This window comes from Anopheles marshallii, chromosome 3 (assembly GCF_943734725.1).
Source record: "Anopheles marshallii chromosome 3, idAnoMarsDA_429_01, whole genome shotgun sequence".
Classification (NCBI taxonomy): domain Eukaryota; kingdom Metazoa; phylum Arthropoda; class Insecta; order Diptera; family Culicidae; genus Anopheles; species Anopheles marshallii.
This window is the reverse complement of record NC_071327.1, coordinates 2857303-2878214: the sequence shown is the minus strand read 5'-3', so window position 1 is coordinate 2878214 and position 20912 is coordinate 2857303. Positions and strand designations below refer to the sequence as shown.

The following is a 20912-nucleotide window of genomic DNA, read 5'->3' as shown; positions in this document are numbered from 1 at the left end:
TCATGGTCGAGCACCTTCGTCTGCCAATCCATTATCCTGGCCTTTCTGGTGGACACACCAACGCCATCATTCCATCTCTTTTTGGATCTACCACGCCTCCTCTGTCCATGTGGACGACCTGAAAGGACTTTACGGAGTGGGTTGTCCGGTGTCATTCTCATGACGTGACCAACCCACCGGAGCCCGGCGGTTCTAATTCGCTGCATGATAGTAAGTCCGCCGGACAGTTGACTGGTGCTGGTTGACGTCTCACTAGTCTATTGCTTGAGGTAGCAGAGGCCAATTCTTAACTTGCGAAACTAGGAGAAGAGACCAGAGGACCCCCACCTGGTACTGATAAATAGTGATGTTCAAGTATAACGATGATGTTGGATATCTCATGCAGAAGTTAACCACCTTAAGTTAACCATGGCCTTTTTTCCTGGGAAATGTTGTTATGCGCCACTCAGAATTGCATCATCAGAGATGTTGATGTTCTCCGAAAGTTAGCTGAGACTTCTTGAATATTAGTATGAGGATGGTGTCCGGCATCCTTTACTATTCATTGACGACGTTGTGAAGTTACTGTGCATCTGTATTGCATTTAAGATGTCCACCTTAAGGTACAGAAGGGCCCAAAATGTCAAAACCACCACCTTTGCTTCATGCATTTTTGCTGTTGTTGTGTGAATGCGGCATAACTATACGGCCGTGTGTGGAAGTGACCTGCCGTTGTACATCTAGTGGCCTGTCTTCTTCCGCGATCGCGTATACACAAAAACCGTATTACCTGCGTGTTTGTTACCGAAACAACACAACTGCCACAAAAAAGGCAGGCCTTCCCCTTCCCTGCTTGCTTGTAGATGCGCGGCGGCGGTACAGGTGGACGCGTTGACGTAAATAATACGCAAAGCAAACCCCCCCCCAGGCAGTAACAACAACATCCACCCGACCAAACGACCAAACTCCATTCGCCCAACACCATTGGTTTGTCCGTCATTCGTCTTGGTGGGTACCGTTTCTTTTCGCGCTTTTTTGTGTTGTGTTTGGCCGTAGCGTTGTTTCTTCGGCTCGTTTCGATTTCGCGGTTTACTTCCAATTCGTGTTACCAACTGTTCAAATCTGACACACACACACACACCTCGGACGAAATATGGCGCTCGGAGTTGGTGGGGATTTACTTCCGGAAGCGTTTGGTTGGGTGGAACAGTTTTTGCATGAACACCGGTTTGTTTTGTGGCGGTGTTCCGCGCGACATCCGGAACCGGAAGTGTGTGCGTCGGGCCCACCCCGGACCCCGTTTACCGGGCAAGACCGGACGACCTTCGAACCTCGCCGATCGGTCACGTCCGATCCGATCTCTGGTGGTCCCATTTTTTGCTCACTTCTTGCCGTTTTTTTGTTCTTTTCCGCTTTGTGTCGCTATTTCGTCCACTTCCTTTCCCTTTTTTTTACATCTCCCCTCTTGCACACTTGCATATTGGCACGCTCTGGAGCTCCTCTCGGTCGGTGGGATTGGTGATACCGAGCGCTCGCGAATTTATATCGCCACGATCTCGCTGTGCCAATAAAACGAATGGCGGCAACGACTGCCGCCGACGACGACGTCGACAAGAACTTATCTCTTCCGGGGCAATAAATCTTCTTTCACCATTTCCGCACCGGGTAACGGATGGAGCATGATGAGGGAGATAGGTTGGAGCCACACTACCACATGGAGTTTGGTCCGGTATTCGTGTGTGGGGGGGGGGGGGGAGGATTTCTGTTTATGGTTCAGCATTTATTTTTACCTTCACTACTCCCCATAACTCCCCCAAAATCCTGTGACCTGCACAGACACACACACACAAACATACTCACACATCCTTTTGGCAGCACCTTCCTTCCTCCTGGGGGGGAGTATTCCGATTCCGGAAATGTACGAATATTTCCCTACTCCACTGTTTGGGGGGGAGGATCGCTTTTCCATTTCCGGCACAATGTCCAGCGGAAGACCACTCCACTCCATGGACAGAATGGAATGGATCCTTTACCTTTCTCTCTCTCTCTCTCCTAGCTTATAACCGCCGAGAATGGCTTATCATGTGGAGATGTCTATATGTGTGTTCATAAATTTGTATTGATTTTCTCTCGCTCATTTCCGGAAATTGTGGGCAATGGTCCCGATTTCCATTATCATTGCCTTCATCGAGTGAGCGATTATGTTTACCCCGAGCTTCGCCCCGAGCCCCTTTGCCCTGTCGCAGTTCCCAAATTTATTGCTACCATTTTCATTAACCCGGCTCCCCCTGGAACAGGATGTCCCGCGGAAGGAGGGGGAGAGATGTCCTTGCGATGGAGGTGTATTTATGGATGGTGTTTACATCCACCATTGCATGGAACTGTGGTTCCGGTGCCGATGCCGGTCGAGTGGGAAAAAAGAAGCATAAAACACATATTTTGCACAATGCTGGACTATGTTTGTGTGGGTAATGTACATAGTAGAAATGGGGAAAAAAATCGAACCTCAATAAAACTCCACTGCAGAACAATATTGGGCGAAACATGCAAACATGTACGACCTTTCGTACTAATAGGCATTTACTGCCCACTCACAACAAACGAGATTATTGTTGTTTTCACTCGTCAAATGATTGGAATTGCGATTTAAAACAGTTTTACGAGAAAAAAAATATCACTCTCTCGACGCATTTTTTGTGTTTGGCGCATTCCGCGAAATCCGGCTAGCTATAAACTACAAAAATGCATGCAGATGCAACTTCCACACACGCACCACAAATGTGTGTGCAGTGCATTTATTCCCAACTGCATGATGCATACACACGTGTGTGAGGAAGTCACTCCCCAGGCACCCCAGCCCGTGCCCCCGTCCCCCTTCTTTCGGGGTTGCCATAACATCCATGGTGATTCTATGTTGTTTTTTTATTCCTTTAAATTTTTGGGGAGGTAAAAAAGGATATATGCTCCATCCGGATCGGCAAAATGTATGTTTCCATGTTGCCCTCACAGATTTTCAGCTACCCCGCGGCCTTTTCATTTTACCCCCCCGTTACGGTTTCCATTTCCTGCGCTCATGGTTCTGTTTCCTGTCCACCTATCCCTGTGTGTGTCCTTGCCCAACAACACCCCCTCCCACCACCCTGTCGCCCCCTTCCCCAAATACTCATTTCCGGTTTTTGTTCCTCGTTTTTCCATTTCATTTAATTTTCCCGTACACTAACCTGATGCTGATTTTTTTCACATATTTTCCTGTGTGTTTGTGCGTGTCGCGTGTGTGTGTGTGTGTTGGGAAAAATAGAAAAAAACACGACCACGAATCCAAAATCGGACAGGAAAATGTTTATAGATTTAGTAAGAGTAGTAATATCCGGTTTCCTTCTTCACTTTTCGTGGTGGTGGTGGATGGGTAGGTGTAGTGATGTTGGGCTGTCGACATGGAGGACGACGAGGACCAATCGGGTCGCATTGTGTGTGTGTGTGTGGCATTCGAAAGGGAACGAAATTGAGGAAATTGATTTTTGATCTCGTCCACTCGTCCACCCAAGCGATTATTACGTATGGACACCAGCAACGGGACGATGATGTATGCGTATGTTGGGCCGCTTTTTATTATCATCCTGTCCGGTTTTTTCTCCCCGCTTTTCATTTCATATTTCAATCCCCCAATCATTGGCGCCCCTCCCCCCACGAGAGCGCCCGAGCAAAACATATAAGGGCGAAACATCTCCCACCAGACGAAGAATGCACATCACAGTTGGATGAATTCTTGTCGAATTTATTGTCCCGCCAAGTTTTAGGCAATTGAGGACCAATAAAAATGGATCACATGAAAAGTTGCTTTACCCCTGCCTTAAGACGAAAAATTTCCTAGTCCATTGGAAAGGGAAGTCTAGAAACTGTTTGCCGAACTCAAGATTCGAAACGAAATGAGGACACCACACTGTGTCCTCTGTCCACCCTTTTTTGCTATCTTCTACCCCATGCTCCCGGATGCAAGAGCACACGGTAGAGTGCATTAATTAGGCGAAGCAACACACTCATTCCGAAAGCGTCCCAAGTAAATGTCGGCAATCTGGCAACGCAACGGAACGTAGTCCCCCGCAACCCACCGAGAACTCACCCAAATACACACACACACACGCACCTTTCTGGTTGCGCCATGGGCCGAAAATTGAAATATTAACTTTTATTTGCTATTTCCGGTCGAATGTTGTGGCCGTCCGCGCGCTCGGTCGCGGTCTTGTCTCGTTCGCGGGAGCGCGGGGGTTTTTCTCGCAATCGGCGTTGACCTCGGGAACGGCGCGCGAGTTATACATCGTCCATTTTCACGACTGCCCCCGTGTTCGACAGCGCTTTCCGGTCCATTAATTGCCCTCCGGGCGGTCGTGCACCGTTGTGTACACTGTTTTAAAGGCGAAAGGATTTCATCTCAGCGCCACAGCGGTCGAGAGAGAGAGAGAAAGAGTCCGAGATTTAGACGTGCGCGCACGGTTTGCGTTGTCCGGTTCCCTTTTCCCGGGTGATGGCCCCGCATCACTCGATTTATCTTTCATCCGGTGCGAGAGGAATTCCTTACCCCGGATGCGAACCATCGGCCGAGTCGTCGTCTGCCATTTTGGCTCGCTGTTGCCTTGTCTGATCATTAATTTTATTGCCGTTCCTTTCCCAAAAATTCCTTTCGAATCGGGCCTGTTGTATGTTGGGGGCAAAAAACACGCAAAATTGGAAACGCTTCTGGGTCATGTTCTCTCGTTCCGCTCGAAACGGCAACCCGACCAGAAGGAGGAGAAAGATCATGAATTTCCACACAGGTCAGGAAGACGCCGGGCCGCCATCTTGCTGTACCGAAGGCGCTTTCTTCTTGTTTCGTCCCAGTTGTTTATAAACAACTGCCCAGCGAGCTGTCAAACACAGTGGCACAGGGGCGAGAGATCCACTGGCACACACTATTTGTATCGCGTGCCCGCGAGACATTGAAGGTCGATTAGAATTTTGGTCGCCACATTGCTTGGCCCACCGGGTGGAAGAGGGCGAAGATAAATTAGGCCCCAATTTCTTTAACATCCAATAACCCCCGTGATTTAAATTGTTATTATGAGGTTATGTGTCAGGCAACATTTCTTTCGCAATGGCCTGAAGAAGAAAAAAAACCTATCGTTTAACTAACGATCTTGCAGCTTGATTGATCATCTGGGCATTGGATGGGGAAGGAAGGGATAGAGAGAGAGAGAGAGAGAGAGAGAGAGAGAGAGAGAGTGCGGTGTGTTACATACTGTATTCAACTGCATCTCCCACTGCTGCAAAAGAATATTACGTGATCGTTCCATTCCAGCTGTGGCCCGTTTCCCATACGAAACCGGAAAAAGCGGCGCGAACTCGATCGGTTTGTCATCGGGCAATCAGCGTTATACCACTGCGGTCACCAACCGTGCGGACTAGGTCCTCCGCACCCGCCGAGTGGCTGGAACCGGTGGTGGTAACGTAGCCGTGAGTTACTTAATCGTGTTATATGAATTTTAAAATTTTTGACCGACTTTCATGCTTTCCTTTTGTACGCTCTTTCTTTCGGATCACTCCGGATAGTGGGAGGGAAATACCCGGTGCGGACAAAAGGGGGAAGGGAGAGTGGGGGACCCTATTTGTGGAGTTTGTTGATGCGTGCCGTTTCTTCCGCTTTCGTCCAGCGCCTCTCCCGCTGTTTGTTCGCGCACACACCGTTGCGGGTTTTATGAAAAATTGCACCTTTCAGATTTGTCGTTCCCGCTCGCTCGCCGCCGACCCCGATCGATGGTGGGGCAGGGTTTGGTGGATCGGTGGGAGTGCGGTAATCAAGTAACCACGCAACAACCACCATCATCGCAACACGCAGAGCTTAAATCCAGCGGAACTTTGTTGCTGGATGTGGTGTGAGCACTGAAGAAAGATGTGACGTAACATGCTGCTGAGGTATCTCTGGCTCGTCCAAACTCCTTAACGATCACTTTTGATCGAGCGTGAAAGGGAAAGCACGAACGTTGGGTGAGAGGGTGTTGTTTTTTTTTTTTGCTTCTTCTCCTGTTCATATTATCTCTGGGCCGAGATGGAACCCGCCAACAACAATGCCCATACGCCATTCGGCTTCACCGGGGGCTGGCGCTTCTTGGTTGTGTGACGTAATACTAAATCTTGGTGAACTCCACCACCAGTGCATGGAAACATGAAGAGAGCTCTAAACAACTAAATATTATTTCATTTGTGATGCCTATTTCTCTTGGTCTTTGTGTTATATCTCTTAACTATGACAGTCTATGCTTAAACATGGACATAAAGATGGAACTCAGAATACCCCAACTCGCATCGTTTAGAGAAAAGAAGCGCAAATAACACAAATCTTGAACCAACTTCCTGAGCCCCTAGTCTAAACCATCTGCATTCGCATCGTAGCACATGACTGACAAGAATTAAGTAACTTTGTATAGACATGCCCCGAGTACATAATAGGTAAATTTATTGAAATCACAATGATCCAATTCCCGTGCCGCTTAATTCGGTTGTCACAAAGACGACGGAGTACGATCATCGCGCCAAATGTCACTCGTAAGTTGTATTCCTTCGCTTTCCTCGGATGTTTAGACTCTTTGTTTCGTCTCACAAACGTTCCCTAGCGCTGGAAGAATTCTACAGGTTTCGGAATTGAAATCTCGCACGAAATCCCCAAGTGTCAGCGCTTTAAGTCGTCGGCCACCGAGATCTCCATTGTGCTCCAATGCTCGGATCCTCCGCATATCCTCAAGATGCGACACGCTGACGAAGTTATGATGACAATTTATATCCATTTCGCTCGGAAAGCAAGGGGACAAGCGTTCGTCTTGCACATCGATTTGACAGCTCGCACCACCCCCTGTCCCGCTTTCGCTTAGAATAAAAGATGTCATTCTTGTGTCTACTTAAATCTGAACTGGGATTTGTCTTGCTATTTGGATACGTTTGACGCTTTCATCTTTATTACAAATATGCAGCCACACATGCGATTGTGTCCAAAAGTGAAAGAAACGGCTGAAACTGAATATCTGTTTGGAAATCGTCCAATATTACCATATCTCTCTAAACAGCGGAACGATTGCGCGGACACCCTCGGTCATGTGCTGATGGTAGGATTAGATTCTCCTCCTAGGACGGTGGGGAGTCGATTAGTCACAACGAACAGCCGGAAATGAGCAAGCGCGCTCCACCGCCTCTCTCCCATTCGCGTCCAATTGCGTCATCACCTTTCGTGCGTCGTTTGGTGCCTGAGGGTGTTGCGTCGCCTAGTAATAGACGATCAAGCTCGGTTTTAATCGGTTGATTGATCGGGCGAAATGAGTTTCCTCCCGATGGAAAATGATTTTAAAACGCTCATTACACCTCACAAAAAAAACAACGAGATGAAGATTCTGTGACCGTTTGTGCATTCCTCATTAACGCACCTGTTTAATTTTAATGCAGATTGGGAAATGATCGATCCAAGTGGGCTTTGGATGTTCGCTTCCTTCACTGCCCAACATGACAGGAAGTGTCAAAAGTCAGTATCGCTTTACCACCGATCACAGCAAGTGTCATCTTGTTCATCTCCATCCGGCACGCTGCGTACGCCTCCGCGCGTTTATGTTCGAATACCCCAGCGATCACCGCTCGACGGCAACACCTAGTATCGTTCACGTTTACTTAGCCGTTGGAGATGATGGGAGCGTTACGTCACGTCACTTCAAGTCTTGTGGGAACTCTGTGTAGCACCTTTACTGCTTTACCGCGGGTGCGTGCCTTTCCTTCTCTCAGCTTCACACCAGCACTCAACATCTCGTCATCTCGCACATTCCACAGAAAGCGGATCTATGTTTTAATCTCCCCGCTGGGAAGAGAGTCAAGAATGCGTTGGATGTTGGAGCAAACACGACAACTGCGACCCCCCGATTGTGTGTGTGTGTGTGTGTGTGTAGGTACAAGGTACAGGTGAAGCGAGCCAAACAACATCTAATGATCGTTTCTCTTTCTCCCACTGTTCCATCGTTTGTGTTTTGCGAAAAAAGCTTTTGTCCAAAAGAACAGTGTCTCCTGTGTCCGTTTTGGATGATGGAGATTTTCGGTTTTGTTTGTCCTTTCCGTACGTGTAAGGGATTGGTGTGTTGCGGAAGATGGAAGAAGCGAGACCTAACGACGCGAAACATTACTATGCGTGAAATGTGGATGATGAGGAAATGGAAGCACCCCGGACACAGCGAGCTCTGCTCCAATCTGGCTGGGCTCGCTAGATCTCCACACGGGAAGCACTCGGCAAACCCGCCGACTTAACGATATGCAAATGAGATGAGAACGATCGTACGTAACTACCCAGCAGCGTGTCGGTATAACGCTGTCGACGATGCCAGCAAACAATTTTAAGGAAGTTTCACCTAAAACCCTAAGCGGGAGCGAACGAGAGCTGTTTGGTGTGGATGCTGCTAAAACCCTGAACCCTGAGTGAGCCCATGTGAGACTGGTGTGTGTATGTGGCGAGCAGCATAACAACGCGTTTTACAATCTGTTCTGTTACGTTCGCTTCCAGCATTACTTCAGTCCTCTGCTCTGCCTCGCGTAAACTTCAAACACAATGTGATGCTCGTGCGATCGCACCGGCGTAGTGAGAACGCAGCAGATCAAGCGAAAACGCTTGTCTGTGCAGGCAGTACAGCACTATCGTCTTACAATCAGCCCGATCTGCTTTATAAAAAGCTTGATCAGATCGCGATCGAATCGGAATTGGAATCTGTTTTCCTGCTCCTGTGTGTGTGTGTGTGTGTTGCGTAGCAGGGCACCTCACTTACAGGAAACGACTCGTTCTCCAATTTCCCGTATTGCCAGGCACTCATCGCTCGCTATCTCTCCAGCAAGCGAGAATGAAGTGTGGAAATATCAAAGCCGTACACTGACCACTTCCACAACGTACCTAATCGGGGGGGAAAGAGTTCCGAAAGATCGTAACCTTTTCCTCGTTTGCACATTTAGTTGAGCTACTTCCTGTGCTAAGACTCCTCTCACAGATGTGTCTTACCTTATAAAACTAAAGACTCCCCCCAAAAAAAAAAAACAGAAGTCTGCCAGTAAAAACGATAAAAATGAATGTGATCCAAGACCCAAACATCTTACCGTACATCCCAGTTTGTGGCGTTTCGCGTTGGATCTTAAATATCTGTTCTTTCGGAACACCTTCGGAACAGCACGGAAGATACGTGGAGGTGACCAGGGAATTTGGAGTGAAATGTGTTTTAATCCAGCACATTTCGATTGCAATTTTCATTTTCATCTGAAGGTTACACCACACATTACTGCCGCCGCTCCCCCCCGGCGAGCGATCTTCCGACATGCGGGGAAAAAGCTAAACTGCAGCCCGTGATTTATATACTTGATCTCCTCTCCTGCGAGAAGCCAGGTGAAGCAGAAGGGGTGGCCATTCGGGGGGGTTGGTTTTGTTTAGCATTTTTGTAAATATTCATTCGATGAGAACATACTTCTTCCGTGCGCGCTCGTTCTCCTCTCCCTAGCCCCGTCCCGGTATCCTCGCCCGTTCTCGCGTGTACATGGACCGACCGTAAGTACAGTTCTCGCGCCCGCCGGTGTGCGCCATTTATTTAATGTATGTTGTGACGCAAACTAAAACCACCGTTACATCGGCCGCCGGGTCCCACCAGTGAGGTGGGAACAGTGTTCTGAGCAATCTGTTGCGATCTTCTCACCACGTCTCGCGTTTTGTTGTTGTGGTGTACTTATTTTAATGACTTCCTTTTCCTTTCGCCTCCTGCACAATCAATATCCCTTGGTGCACTGATCGTCCATTGCATGAAGAGTTGGTTCTACGGTGGAAGACAAACCCATCCTTTCGGTGGGTAATTATTACAGGGGTGTCACACCCATCTACTCGACCCTCCAGTAGCCTTTTGTGTGTAATGATACTACAACCATGGCCGTGGCTGGGAAGATTTGCACACACTCAAAGGGAGAAACAAGTTTGATCGTTTCATTATCGATTAATAACATACCAGCGCCTCCGTACGTTAACGTTCATTCTCGGCTTTCGGAGTGAGTTTAAAAGAGCTCCGTAACTGTCCCATTGATGATAAGAGCAGGGTATAAAGTGCCGTGTTGCAAACCATCCCAAAAGTTCAACATGTATCGCGAAAGATTATGTGCGCGGAGAGTGACAAAACACGCTTTAATACGGGAAAGCTTTTGCTCCCCGAATTCTTATCATCATCAACATCACAGCCAATGCTCCCAGTTGAGAGTGCCACAGCCAAGCGAAGGCGCACGAAAGCAACGTCCGGATGGGGCGAAAGATGAAACTCCAAGCTTAAATACACACGCACACACACACCGTGAAACTTTATTTATAATATCATTTTAGTTTCCGTTTAAACCGGTTATATATGTCGGAGGACCTCCTTCAGCCACCTTTCTCGCGGAACGGTAGCGCGCGCAGGTTCTCCGCAGATACCAACGATCGCTTCTTACCGTTCCGAAGACACATAACCTCAATAAAAAGGCTCAGTACCGAGCGCAGGGATGAAGAGCCGGGGGCAACATAATTGTTGAACACGGGGAGACTGGAGGGATGTGGCCCACTGCACGCGTTCTGTTCTCACACTATTTCGCTTCCCCGCTTAGCGCCAACTTCAAACCGGACAACTTCACACAATTGCGAAAGCAATCATCAAGACAGGACTTTGCAGGTCTCTCTCTCTCTCTCTCTCCACTTCTTTCAACGTCACAGGAAACGAACGCGGCATTAATAAGTAAAACACAAAATTAACACACAAACCAACCATAGTCTTCCTCGTACACGGGAATTCTTTCGTGAAGCCCTTGCCCTTCAGACGGGTGTATATTTGGAGGTGTGGGACTGGGTAGGAACGCCACACCCTTATCGAGAAGAAGGAAGGCATTCGTCTTGGAAGTTGTTTCGGATATTGGCTTTCCCAAAGATACACACATGACGCGGTATGCGACGAGTCAAAGATAAAGCAGAGGGAGCAAATGTGCCGCCCGTTAAGGGTTGGAAGAGATACACGCCCGGTTCCGGATTGAATAGAGTGCCTAATGAGAGATCCTTTCCCGTTCCTCATCCCACAATTCTTAAGATTTTGATCTTTGGAGATTGTTCTGCGCATTTTTGCATACGGAAAAGGGACAACAAAATGTATGGAACGGAGCACGAAAGAGAAAAAGGAACATTCATCATTCGTCATGTGAGTGTGTGTGGTTGTGGTCACGATTGAGTCTTGCGATCATCTGCTTCCGCTGGGAACGGGAAAGGAATGCGCTCCAGATCTCCTTTTACTGCGCCTCGTACAGTTCATGGTCCACCGAAACCCTCCCCACCTCCCCTTCCTTCGGCTGGCAATATATGAGAGAACGACGTTCCGGTATGGACTCTGTTTCTGTTTCTGGCTTTATAACCGGCTCCTTCTGTTCACGTCTCGCAGAGGAAGACCTCAAACCGGACACAAACATACAGGGGTTTTCCGGTGTGCAACAGTCGCAGGATGAAGTTGGCAGATTATATCGCATAAAAATCACAAATTTGGCAATATTACCAGATGAAAATAAAAAAAAAAACCTACTATTGCGCAGGTGTCTATCGCCACTTCGATATCAACTGTGTCTTATGAAACCCGAATGCTACGATATCAACTGAAAAAACTGCAATAAATAGTGAATTATTTGCGAAATAATATGAAAACCCTGCTTATAAGCAAAGGAAGCAAGAGAAGAGGCATGGCTGGGAAGAAGCTTCGATCTTCACCCAATTCTTTCCTGAGTCCCTTCGCGATCACAACAGTGTCTGGGTGTGGGAAAAAAAGGAAACTGTAGCACCACAAACAGCGAGTGATGCTCAACCCCGGAAAGAAGGGATGAACTTAACTGGGGAGGGGGGGATCGGGCAACGGGTACTCCCGTTTCCGTGATTCCTCGACACGAGACGAATGGTCGTGGCCTTCCACCTTCTCTTTCGCTCCCGGATCCTTCGCCGGAATGCTTTTTGTATACGTGCGTGTACATGTAGTCGCATGCGGTTGATGCACTTTTCTGCTGCAACCCTTCGCAAAGGAAATCCCCAAGACGGGCACAATGAGGAGAACGATCGGAAAAGAATGCTTTCTGCGCGATACGCATTTGGGATCCGTTCTTCTTCGCCGTTTCGCCGCGAGGCGTGCGAGAGAGCAGGAAGATGCACATTAATGCCACTTCCTGATCGTGGGTTTGCGATTACGAGCCAGCGATCTTGTGTGTGTACTCGCGGGACGGCGTTGCTGTACGCGGCGGAGGAACATAAAAAAACGGGAAACGATCTGAAATGATTCGAGGCACAAGTGCAAGTGCATGCGATGATTCGCGCACCATGGAAGTGTCGGCGGGTGGAGAACGGAAGTGGAGTGTGCAGTGCAATGCGCTTTAGCGGAACTGTTGCTGCTGTGTGCACCCTGCATTGTGACTGTGCAACATACAGTGTGTGTGTGTGTGTGCGAGCGCGAGTTTTGCGATTTGTGCAATGAGTTTTGGTTCTTGTGCGCGAACGAGATGCACCCGTTTATTAATAGAATCTTTCCGTGTATGATGATGATGATGATGGTTGTTGGTCTGTTTTTTTTTTGTTGATGAAAAAAGGAAGAATTCTACTCGACCGCTGAGTAGAGCGGTAAGATAATGTGCAAGATTACACCAGAACAAGCATTTCCGCTACGGCGATGTGATAGTGCATTGGCGAGGGGAGTTTGCAAACAGCAGTTACAACATCCACCAGAAGAAGACCTCTGCGATCTGGCGCTTGTTTGTCGTGTTTCCCCTCCTGCTGTTCAACCCCAGCACTCGGTTCCGGATCCGCTCGTTGCTGGAAGTTCTAATCTATAATTCCAAAATTTAGTATGCTCTCATGGTGGGGATGATCGTTTGTCGCTTAGAGCCGGTGCTAAAATTCAGGTTTGTTTATTCTAATCGTTTGCTCATTCTCACTCCTTCTCCCGGATCTCCGGATCTTTCGCCTTTCCCGAATGCTGCTCCCTCCTTATCGTGGGATTGAGATTTGAATAAGCAAAAACATCGCAGCAAACAAAATCGCAGTGGCAAACTCTCTGCGCGGTAGAAAGGTTCACGGTCTTTTCTACCATGGCCGAGAACACGAAATCGGGCTCATGGGGAGATCTGATGGTCGATTGTGTCATCGAAAAGTTGAACCCGAAATAGGGTAGTTAAGGGGGCACGGAGTGTGTTCCATTTGCAATTCCTTTTCGCGATCGATAAGAGTAAAAGATCGCATCCCAAATGCTTTCAACGGACTTTGATAGTGGAGCATTGTAAATGGACACGCTTATTAACTATTCTCCAATAGTTTCGGAATTCCAAAACATTATCTCTCATACTTCTTTGCCAGAGCATTATATTTAAATATTTGTCCTTTTTGTGGAGGCTCATTAAAAGCTAAAAGCTCGTCTTCTCCCCTCTGCCTCGAGGTAATGTTTGACCTGCGTTGTGTGGGGGTCCTGGAAGGCATCGTGGTGCAATGCATAACTAAATCGCTCGCCTTGTAAATCACTCCCGCTTTTCCTTCGGGTCTTAAATATGTTGCTCATATTTGTGCACCGTTGCTGCATATCAACTCATCAACTTACAGTGAATGTTTAAAAAGCAATGATGTGAAAAATAATTAGTGTTCTCCATGGCAGGATGTATACGCACCCATCGGGGCAGCGCGCGGGTCAAGCAAAAGCAAATCCCCGCAAGGCGAAGATCGCTTCAGTTAAGCTACGGCTAAAAACGTAAGCGCCAATAGCCGAGGTCATCCGCTCCGGTGTGGCTGGGAAGGCCGCTTACAACAGGAAATGGGACGGGCACAGGAGCAAGAGCAAACCAAGAGAAAGAGCAACAGCATAAGCTCCAGCATCATCATCATCATCATCATCACCACCATCATCCGTGTGGCATGTCTCGTGAAACAACACCGTGCCCGTGCGACCTCTTTTTCTTGTTGCGAGAGATGTTCCTCCCGGGTCCCTTTTTTTGTTGTTGTTGTGTGGCCCCCCATGCGGGCGACGGGAGGTGGTCGAGAGGTATTTTGAGGGTGGTGGTGTAGAAACGGAGGGAAAAAAACGAAAGAAAAGCAACCCAAAGAAGCAAAGCGCAGGCAGGCACCACCATCACGCACCGGTGTTGGAGAGAAATATTTTTATACATATCATAAAAAAAATCAATTTCCGCTGAAAACCTGAACTAGCGGATGTTATTTGAATACATTCTCTTCTTCTCACGTTCTTTCTTTCCCAGCCAGCACTCAGCAGCAACCCTTTCCTACTTCTCCTACCTGCCCCCCTTTTCTCCCATGTGCGAACGATCTTTAGATGAACATCATCGTCAGATCTTCTTCTCCTGGTGTTTTGTTGTTGTGTTCTCCGCGGTTCTGTCCCAACCTGTATGTCTGGTGGGTTCGGACGGAAAGACTTTCCGATTTCGATCTTACGTTCGAACCCTTTCGTCCAAGAAGAAGGGAAAGATAACCCCGTAACTAATATAAGTATGGCTACTCGCCCCTAGTGGTAATGCTAGCTATCTTTCGCCTTTCAAATCTTCGTTTCTGAGCTGGACGATGTTTAGAAGATGAATTACAACGACAGCAACTATTAACAGTTTTTGGAGCACTGTAGTGTCGTTCATTATGAAAGTTATTGCGAGATCTCGGTAGTATTCCAGAAGAGAATGCAAAAATTGCACATGAATTGAAGAGATCCTGAGATTAGACATTCTCTACGTCACACAACATTAAGTCATTCTGTTCAGCTTTTGGTAATTCATCTTGCACACCTAAACTAATCGATTGTTTTCTCATCTTTCTCTTTGTAGATAACTACATAAATTCTGGATGTATCGCACCTCGTGAGATTGTCCCGGATACGTTACAGCCATATTATCGACGATCGATAGCATACTAGCACGATTGCCGCCATCATTCGTGAACAGCAGGCTAGCAGTGCTGCGGTGTCCGGACAGGACGTAGTAACTAGCGCCATCCAACCGCCGTCCACCGCCGCTGCAGCCATCTTTGCCGCCGCCGCCATGAAGCTATTACCGATCCCGCTCTCCCCGCTAAATGCGCCACCACCGCTAGGGCTATGGAACTCAGAGCTACTATGGCGCTACCCGCCAGCACCACCGAGCCCCCTGGCCGATCTAAAGACACAGCTTCCGTCCCAGCTCAACACGGACCCACGCATCTGGGGCCGCGATGAGGTGGTTATTTTTCTGCGCTTCTGCGAGCGGGAGTTCGATCTGCCCAAGTTCGATCTTGATCTCTTTCAAATGAACGGCAAAGCGTTGTGCGTGCTGACAAAGAACGATCTGGCCGAGCGCAGCCCCGGCGCCGGCGATGTGCTACACAACGTGCTGCAGATGTTGATCCGGGACGCACAGACGCTGCACCGGCATCTTCCGAGCAGTCCGGTCACACCGACCGGTCGCTATCCGCTCTCACCGCACAGCCACCCGCCCACACCGAACTGGAGTGCGCTTGCACCCCCGGACAGTCCGTTCTTTCACAGTTCGCACCTGCAGCAGTTTATGGCCGCGTCCAACTCGGTCACACTCAGCCCGGCACCGTCGATCGATTCGCAGGCCGGCAGTCCACCCTCACAGAGCCACGCCGAGCAGAACGTGTTTCAGCAGCAGCAGCAGCAACAACAACAGCAACAATCCAAGTCGTCCGGAGCGGGCTCATCCTCATCGTCCTCTTCGTCGTCATCGTCGACGAATGGAAGTGCCGGGAGTGGTGGCAGCGCTAACAGAAACGGTACCGGTCCCAACACGAAAGGGACATCGGCTGCAAATGGCAGCAACAGTCTAATCAGCAGTAGCAGCAGCAGCAGCGCAGCGAGCAGTACCAGCAGCAGCGTCAGCAACCAATCCGACTCGGACGAAGATAATGCAGCGGTGGGCAATGGTACCGGCGCAACCTCCACAACGGGTGGTTCTTCCGGGAACGGATTCCATCCACTGCCCCTGTCGCATCCGGACAGTAAATTGCCGTTGATCGCAACGCATCCACCACAGCAGAGTCCTCCGCTGACACCGATCTCGAAGGAAACGCAGCACCTCGGTCAGCTGCAACTGCTCGACACGAAAACCCTACAGTACCCGGTATCTTCACTGCTAAACGGATCCAGTAGCAATGGCGGATCATCGTCCCGCGACCGTGACTCATCCTCGGGATCTTCGGCGAGTGCGTCTTCAAATGCGGCAGCCGCCGCAGCAGCTATGGCTGCGGCCGTACTCGGTCTGAAGGGGGCCGTCTCCAATGGTACTGGATCGTCCGGTTCGTCAGGATCCAATTCTGCGCCAAGTACACCCGGTGCGTTCCTACCCGTGAAGCGCGAGTTCTTCCCCGACAATCCGGAACCAAATACAAGTAAGTCATCGAAATCAGCATCTCGCATCAAAGCTTCCATCGACCCCTCTATCTTCCATCTACTGGTGTACGGTGCTACGCGCGACACTACCTACAAGCCACGCACACTACACTTAGTGTTGGGTCAAGTAGTCTGAGCCAAAGTGACTGAGCGAATGTAGCTACTGAGCGCGCTCAGTTATGTGAGCTTAACGATTTGAAGTAGCTCTTTTACTCACGACCCAACACTAACAACACTACTCCTCCCTCTCGACGTCGATAAGGAAAGAGTTTTCACTGGCAGAAAAAGGACTTATCCACGTTCGAGACAATTACCTACCTTCCCATCTTTCACATTAATTTCACATTAAAAAACAAACAACCGGGAATATGTACTCACCCATGTTTTTTTACGCTATCACCACAAACACACACACACCAACCAAAAAAAAAACACCACAAAACCTTTCGTCCCCGTCCCCCACCATTGTCACACGTCCAGTTTCGTCCGGTTCGCTTTCAGACGGCCGACTGCTGTGGGACTTCTTGCAGCAGCTGCTGAACGATCCGAGCCAGCGGTACAGCAGCTACATCGCGTGGAAGTGCCGCGATACGGGCGTGTTCAAGATCGTCGACCCGGCCGGCTTGGCGAAGCTGTGGGGCAAACAGAAGAACCATCTCTCGATGAACTACGACAAGATGTCGCGCGCACTGCGCTACTACTACCGCGTCAACATACTCCGGAAGGTGCAGGGTGAACGGCACTGCTACCAGTAAGTACCTCGGCCAATTAGTTCGTCCAGATTCGTCCAAATGATCGTTGCTAATCATCATTTCTCTCTTCACCACTAATAGATTTCTCCGCAATCCGACGGAACTGAAGAGCATCAAAAATATCTCACTGTTGCGGCAAACGATGGCAGCTAGCCAGGCCGCAGCAGCCGCCGCTGCGGCACAATCCGGAAGCAGCAGTGAGCGTAACGGTGACCGAGTGTCAGCCAGCAATGGGTCATCCGGCGCTGCCAATTCGCTTATGTCGCTGCTCCCGAACGGGGCAAACATTCATCATCTGGCCGCGGCAGCGGCTGCCGCTGCCGCATCGCAGAACGGACCGCTCTCGCCTTCGTCCTCTTCGTCGTCCTCGTCGCCATCATCCCTGCAACATCATCATCACCTGCAGCAGCAGCAGCAGCAACACCAGCAGGCACTCCATTCGCATCATCTCGCAGTACAAAACGGTTCGGGGCCGCACCATCGTAACATTAAGATGGAAACCGACCTGGACGACCTGAAGCCGACCGATCTCAGTACGAACGATCGCAAGTTCAGCTACGGATCGCCGGTCAACGGTACCGATTGCTATCCGTAAGTTGTGGAATCCGAAGAATTCCAATTCCCGCCAACAACCGATCTAACCGATCTGATTTCTGTTCTGGTTTGCAGACTGATACGCAACGCTAACGGACTGACGACCATTCAGCTGCTCCGACAGCAGCAACAGCAGCAGCAACAACAGCAATCGGAAGCTGGATCGCCTCCGTCCTCACCAACGCCCCTGTCGATCAATTCGCAATCGCTGCACACGATCAGCAGCAATCTGCACCATCTGCATCAGCAGCAGCTGCAGGCACAGGCGGCGGCAGCGGCTGCTATTGCGGCGGCGGCCGAAGCCCGCCACCAGCAGGACGACCAACCGGACCATCCCACCCACCATCATCTGCAGCATCCGCACGCACACCACCAATCGCACCACCACTCAGCGCGAAACGGTAGCCGAAGCAGCAGTACGAGCGGCACCAGCGAGCACGACCATCATCGGGAACCGCACGACCGGGAGCGTGATACACCCTCGCCCGCTAACAGCGAATCGTCTTCCCATCCTGCTGCAGCAGCAACCACCACCCAGCAGCATCATCACATGCACGTGAAAAGCGACGACGACAGCATGATGCCAACGGATCTGAGCAAATCCGAGCCGATGTACTACAAGTGAGCGGGCATGTGATGGGATTGGAACGCGAAACTAGCAGCAACCAGCAGCAGCATATGATCTCAGCCAGTATAACACAGGATCATCCGCAGAGTGGAGTGTGGTGAGGAAGGCCACTAAGAAGAAAGTCTGTGTGCCATCAGCGCGTTTCGCGTATCCGTTCCGTGGTTGTCCTACGATATGTCGTCACAAAACACACCCACACATATACACACCAATCACCAATCACCGATCACCGATCATTACCACCGTTTAATAATTTGTGTTATAACCGCTTTTGCCCACATTTCCTGTGATTGGAATGTACTGAATCCCTGTTTCCCTCCCCTTGACAAACGGCGAAGCTGTTAGAAATGAAACTTAGCATTAGGAAGAGTTGACTGAACACTGTAGCAAAGAGAAGGGGGGAGTTGTTGTACATTGAATTCGAAGATGGAGATAGAAGGAATGGAATGGACCAAACCAGCCTCCAGGAAAACTTTCATACACACAAACACACAAAACTTACTATGTGCCAATCTGATTTGTTCTACGGTTTTTTATCGCGTTCAGAGTTTATAAGAGAGGGTCAGATGCTAAATGTTTACAAATGCGAAAAGCAACGGAAATTCAAATGAACGGGATGAAACAAGACGATGTGAAAATAATGTTTGAACTAATTGGAGCCAGCACCGCCCAACCTCGCTTAATACGGTGGGCAATGGCAAATGGCGCCCAATATATGCATATAAATAATAATTGATTCATTTGTATATGTACTCCATGATTTGTTTTTAGTACTTTCACAGCACCACCTCGTGTGTTTCCACTCCACAAATTAGGATGCAACAGACACAACATCCAATCCATAATACACAACTTGGAACCATTTATTGTACAGATAGTTTAATTTTTTTTGTAGCAACAATTGTTAGTGGTATTAAGAGCGTGTTAGGGTCAGACGGTGTGTGGAAACTGTAAAACAGCTTGATAATTCTTCCATGTTTATTTTTTGTTTTGGTTTCCATTAGAACTTTTTTTTTATTAGAAATTAATTGATTTAGCTAAGAATAGATTCAGAATCACGCGCTCTCCCGGGGAACGCATCTCGGGATGATTTTTGTTTTGGTTTCTGAATCGAATGGTCGAGGACGAAAAGCCTGGACAAAAGCAGAGAAGTCAGTTTGGGGTTGACTGGGGGCGTATAAAGGGCGGCAAAAACTCAACGAAATGCTGCTGCGGGACTCCCCAACTCGAAACACTCACCATTGCGTTTTTTTTTTCTTCTGTGTTTTTGTTTGGGAAAGTGAGTGGCAGAGCGCGAACAGTTTGGAATAGGATTTGTTTTTTCTTTTTTTAATTGTTTTCTCCCCGTTCCATTATATGTGTTGTTTAGCCATGTAAGCGATGTAGCTGTAAGTCACATACATTTTACGTGTACCTTTAAAAGAAAACTTCCATCAACCCACACCCCACACAAAAAACAATCCCCTTTCAAATTGGCTTCCAGATTAGGCAGAGGATAGAGAGCGAGAGAGAGAGAGAGAGATACGGATTTATAAACAATGTTCAATATTACAATTCGATATAATAAGGACGGTACGAAGAATCGGCCAGCAGCTACACATTATGTTGGAATTAAATGTGATTAAGATGGAGAGAAGAGTACCAAGTGCACATATATAGAAGAAGAAAACAAAATACTTATCAGCACTAAAAAAGCGCTCACGGCACACACGCACACGCGGTGGACGGTTGTGGGCGTCACCATAAATTTAGACTTTAGGCAAAAAAGCATACAAGCAGGAGAGGAGATCGTTTAGCGTGCGTTTTGTTGTGTTATGGTGCAGGATAGGAAAAGAGAGTGCAAACACGTGTGTGTTAGGGGGTTTTCATGTTTCACTTTGCGCTAAACTTAGCTAGGAATATGATTGATAGTGTTTAAAAAATTGCGCGGGAATTTGGGGACACGGGAATATGAAGAGATATGACGAAAATGGTAAAACGATCGTAACGCCCCAGGGTGAAACACACAGTGTGTTGTACGCGCCACTCTCAACACATCCCGGGTAGGTTTAGTTTCGTTTTATTATTTTAAGTAGCGTAAACTGTGAGAAGTGTGGCTTTAGTGGCGACCAATGCAAACGAAATCTTCCTTATTATGTGTTTTTTTTGTTCGACTTTAATTTTTGTATATCTGTATATTATACCCCTTCCAACAACTCCGCTCCACGATATAGGTTATGGAACATAGTTTTCTTTCTCTTTTTTGTAAATATAGTAAACCAACGCTTAGTTAAATGGATATTTTGTTGTTTTGTTTGATTTGTATCTTTCACATTGATGTGTACGCCATTCTAGACAAGGTTTGTAGATCATTTCCCTTTGATCCCAGGTTAACCATATCGCTGCTTTACAGAAAATATGTTTTATTTAGCTTCAATTCATGGTTCGTCTCTTCCCGGATCGTTTAAGTCACTCATCGGTTGAGACAAAATCCTCGCACAATGAGTGTTTCTATCGTTGCCGATTTCTAAAGAGCAT

General features: G+C 48.4%; 1 protein-coding gene across 1 annotated transcript; it reads left to right on the top strand.

The window, feature by feature from the left end:
- The first annotated feature begins 15075 nt into the window (after window positions 1–15075).
- Window positions 15076–18392, top strand: LOC128711956 (ets DNA-binding protein pokkuri). Its single transcript, XM_053806846.1, has 4 exons — window positions 15076–16420; window positions 16902–17172; window positions 17255–17764; window positions 17843–18392. The coding sequence occupies exons 1-4, from the start codon at window positions 15076–15078 to the stop codon at window positions 18390–18392; spliced, it is 2676 nt and encodes an 891-aa protein (XP_053662821.1).
- Window positions 18393–20912: the final 2520 nt, after the last annotated feature.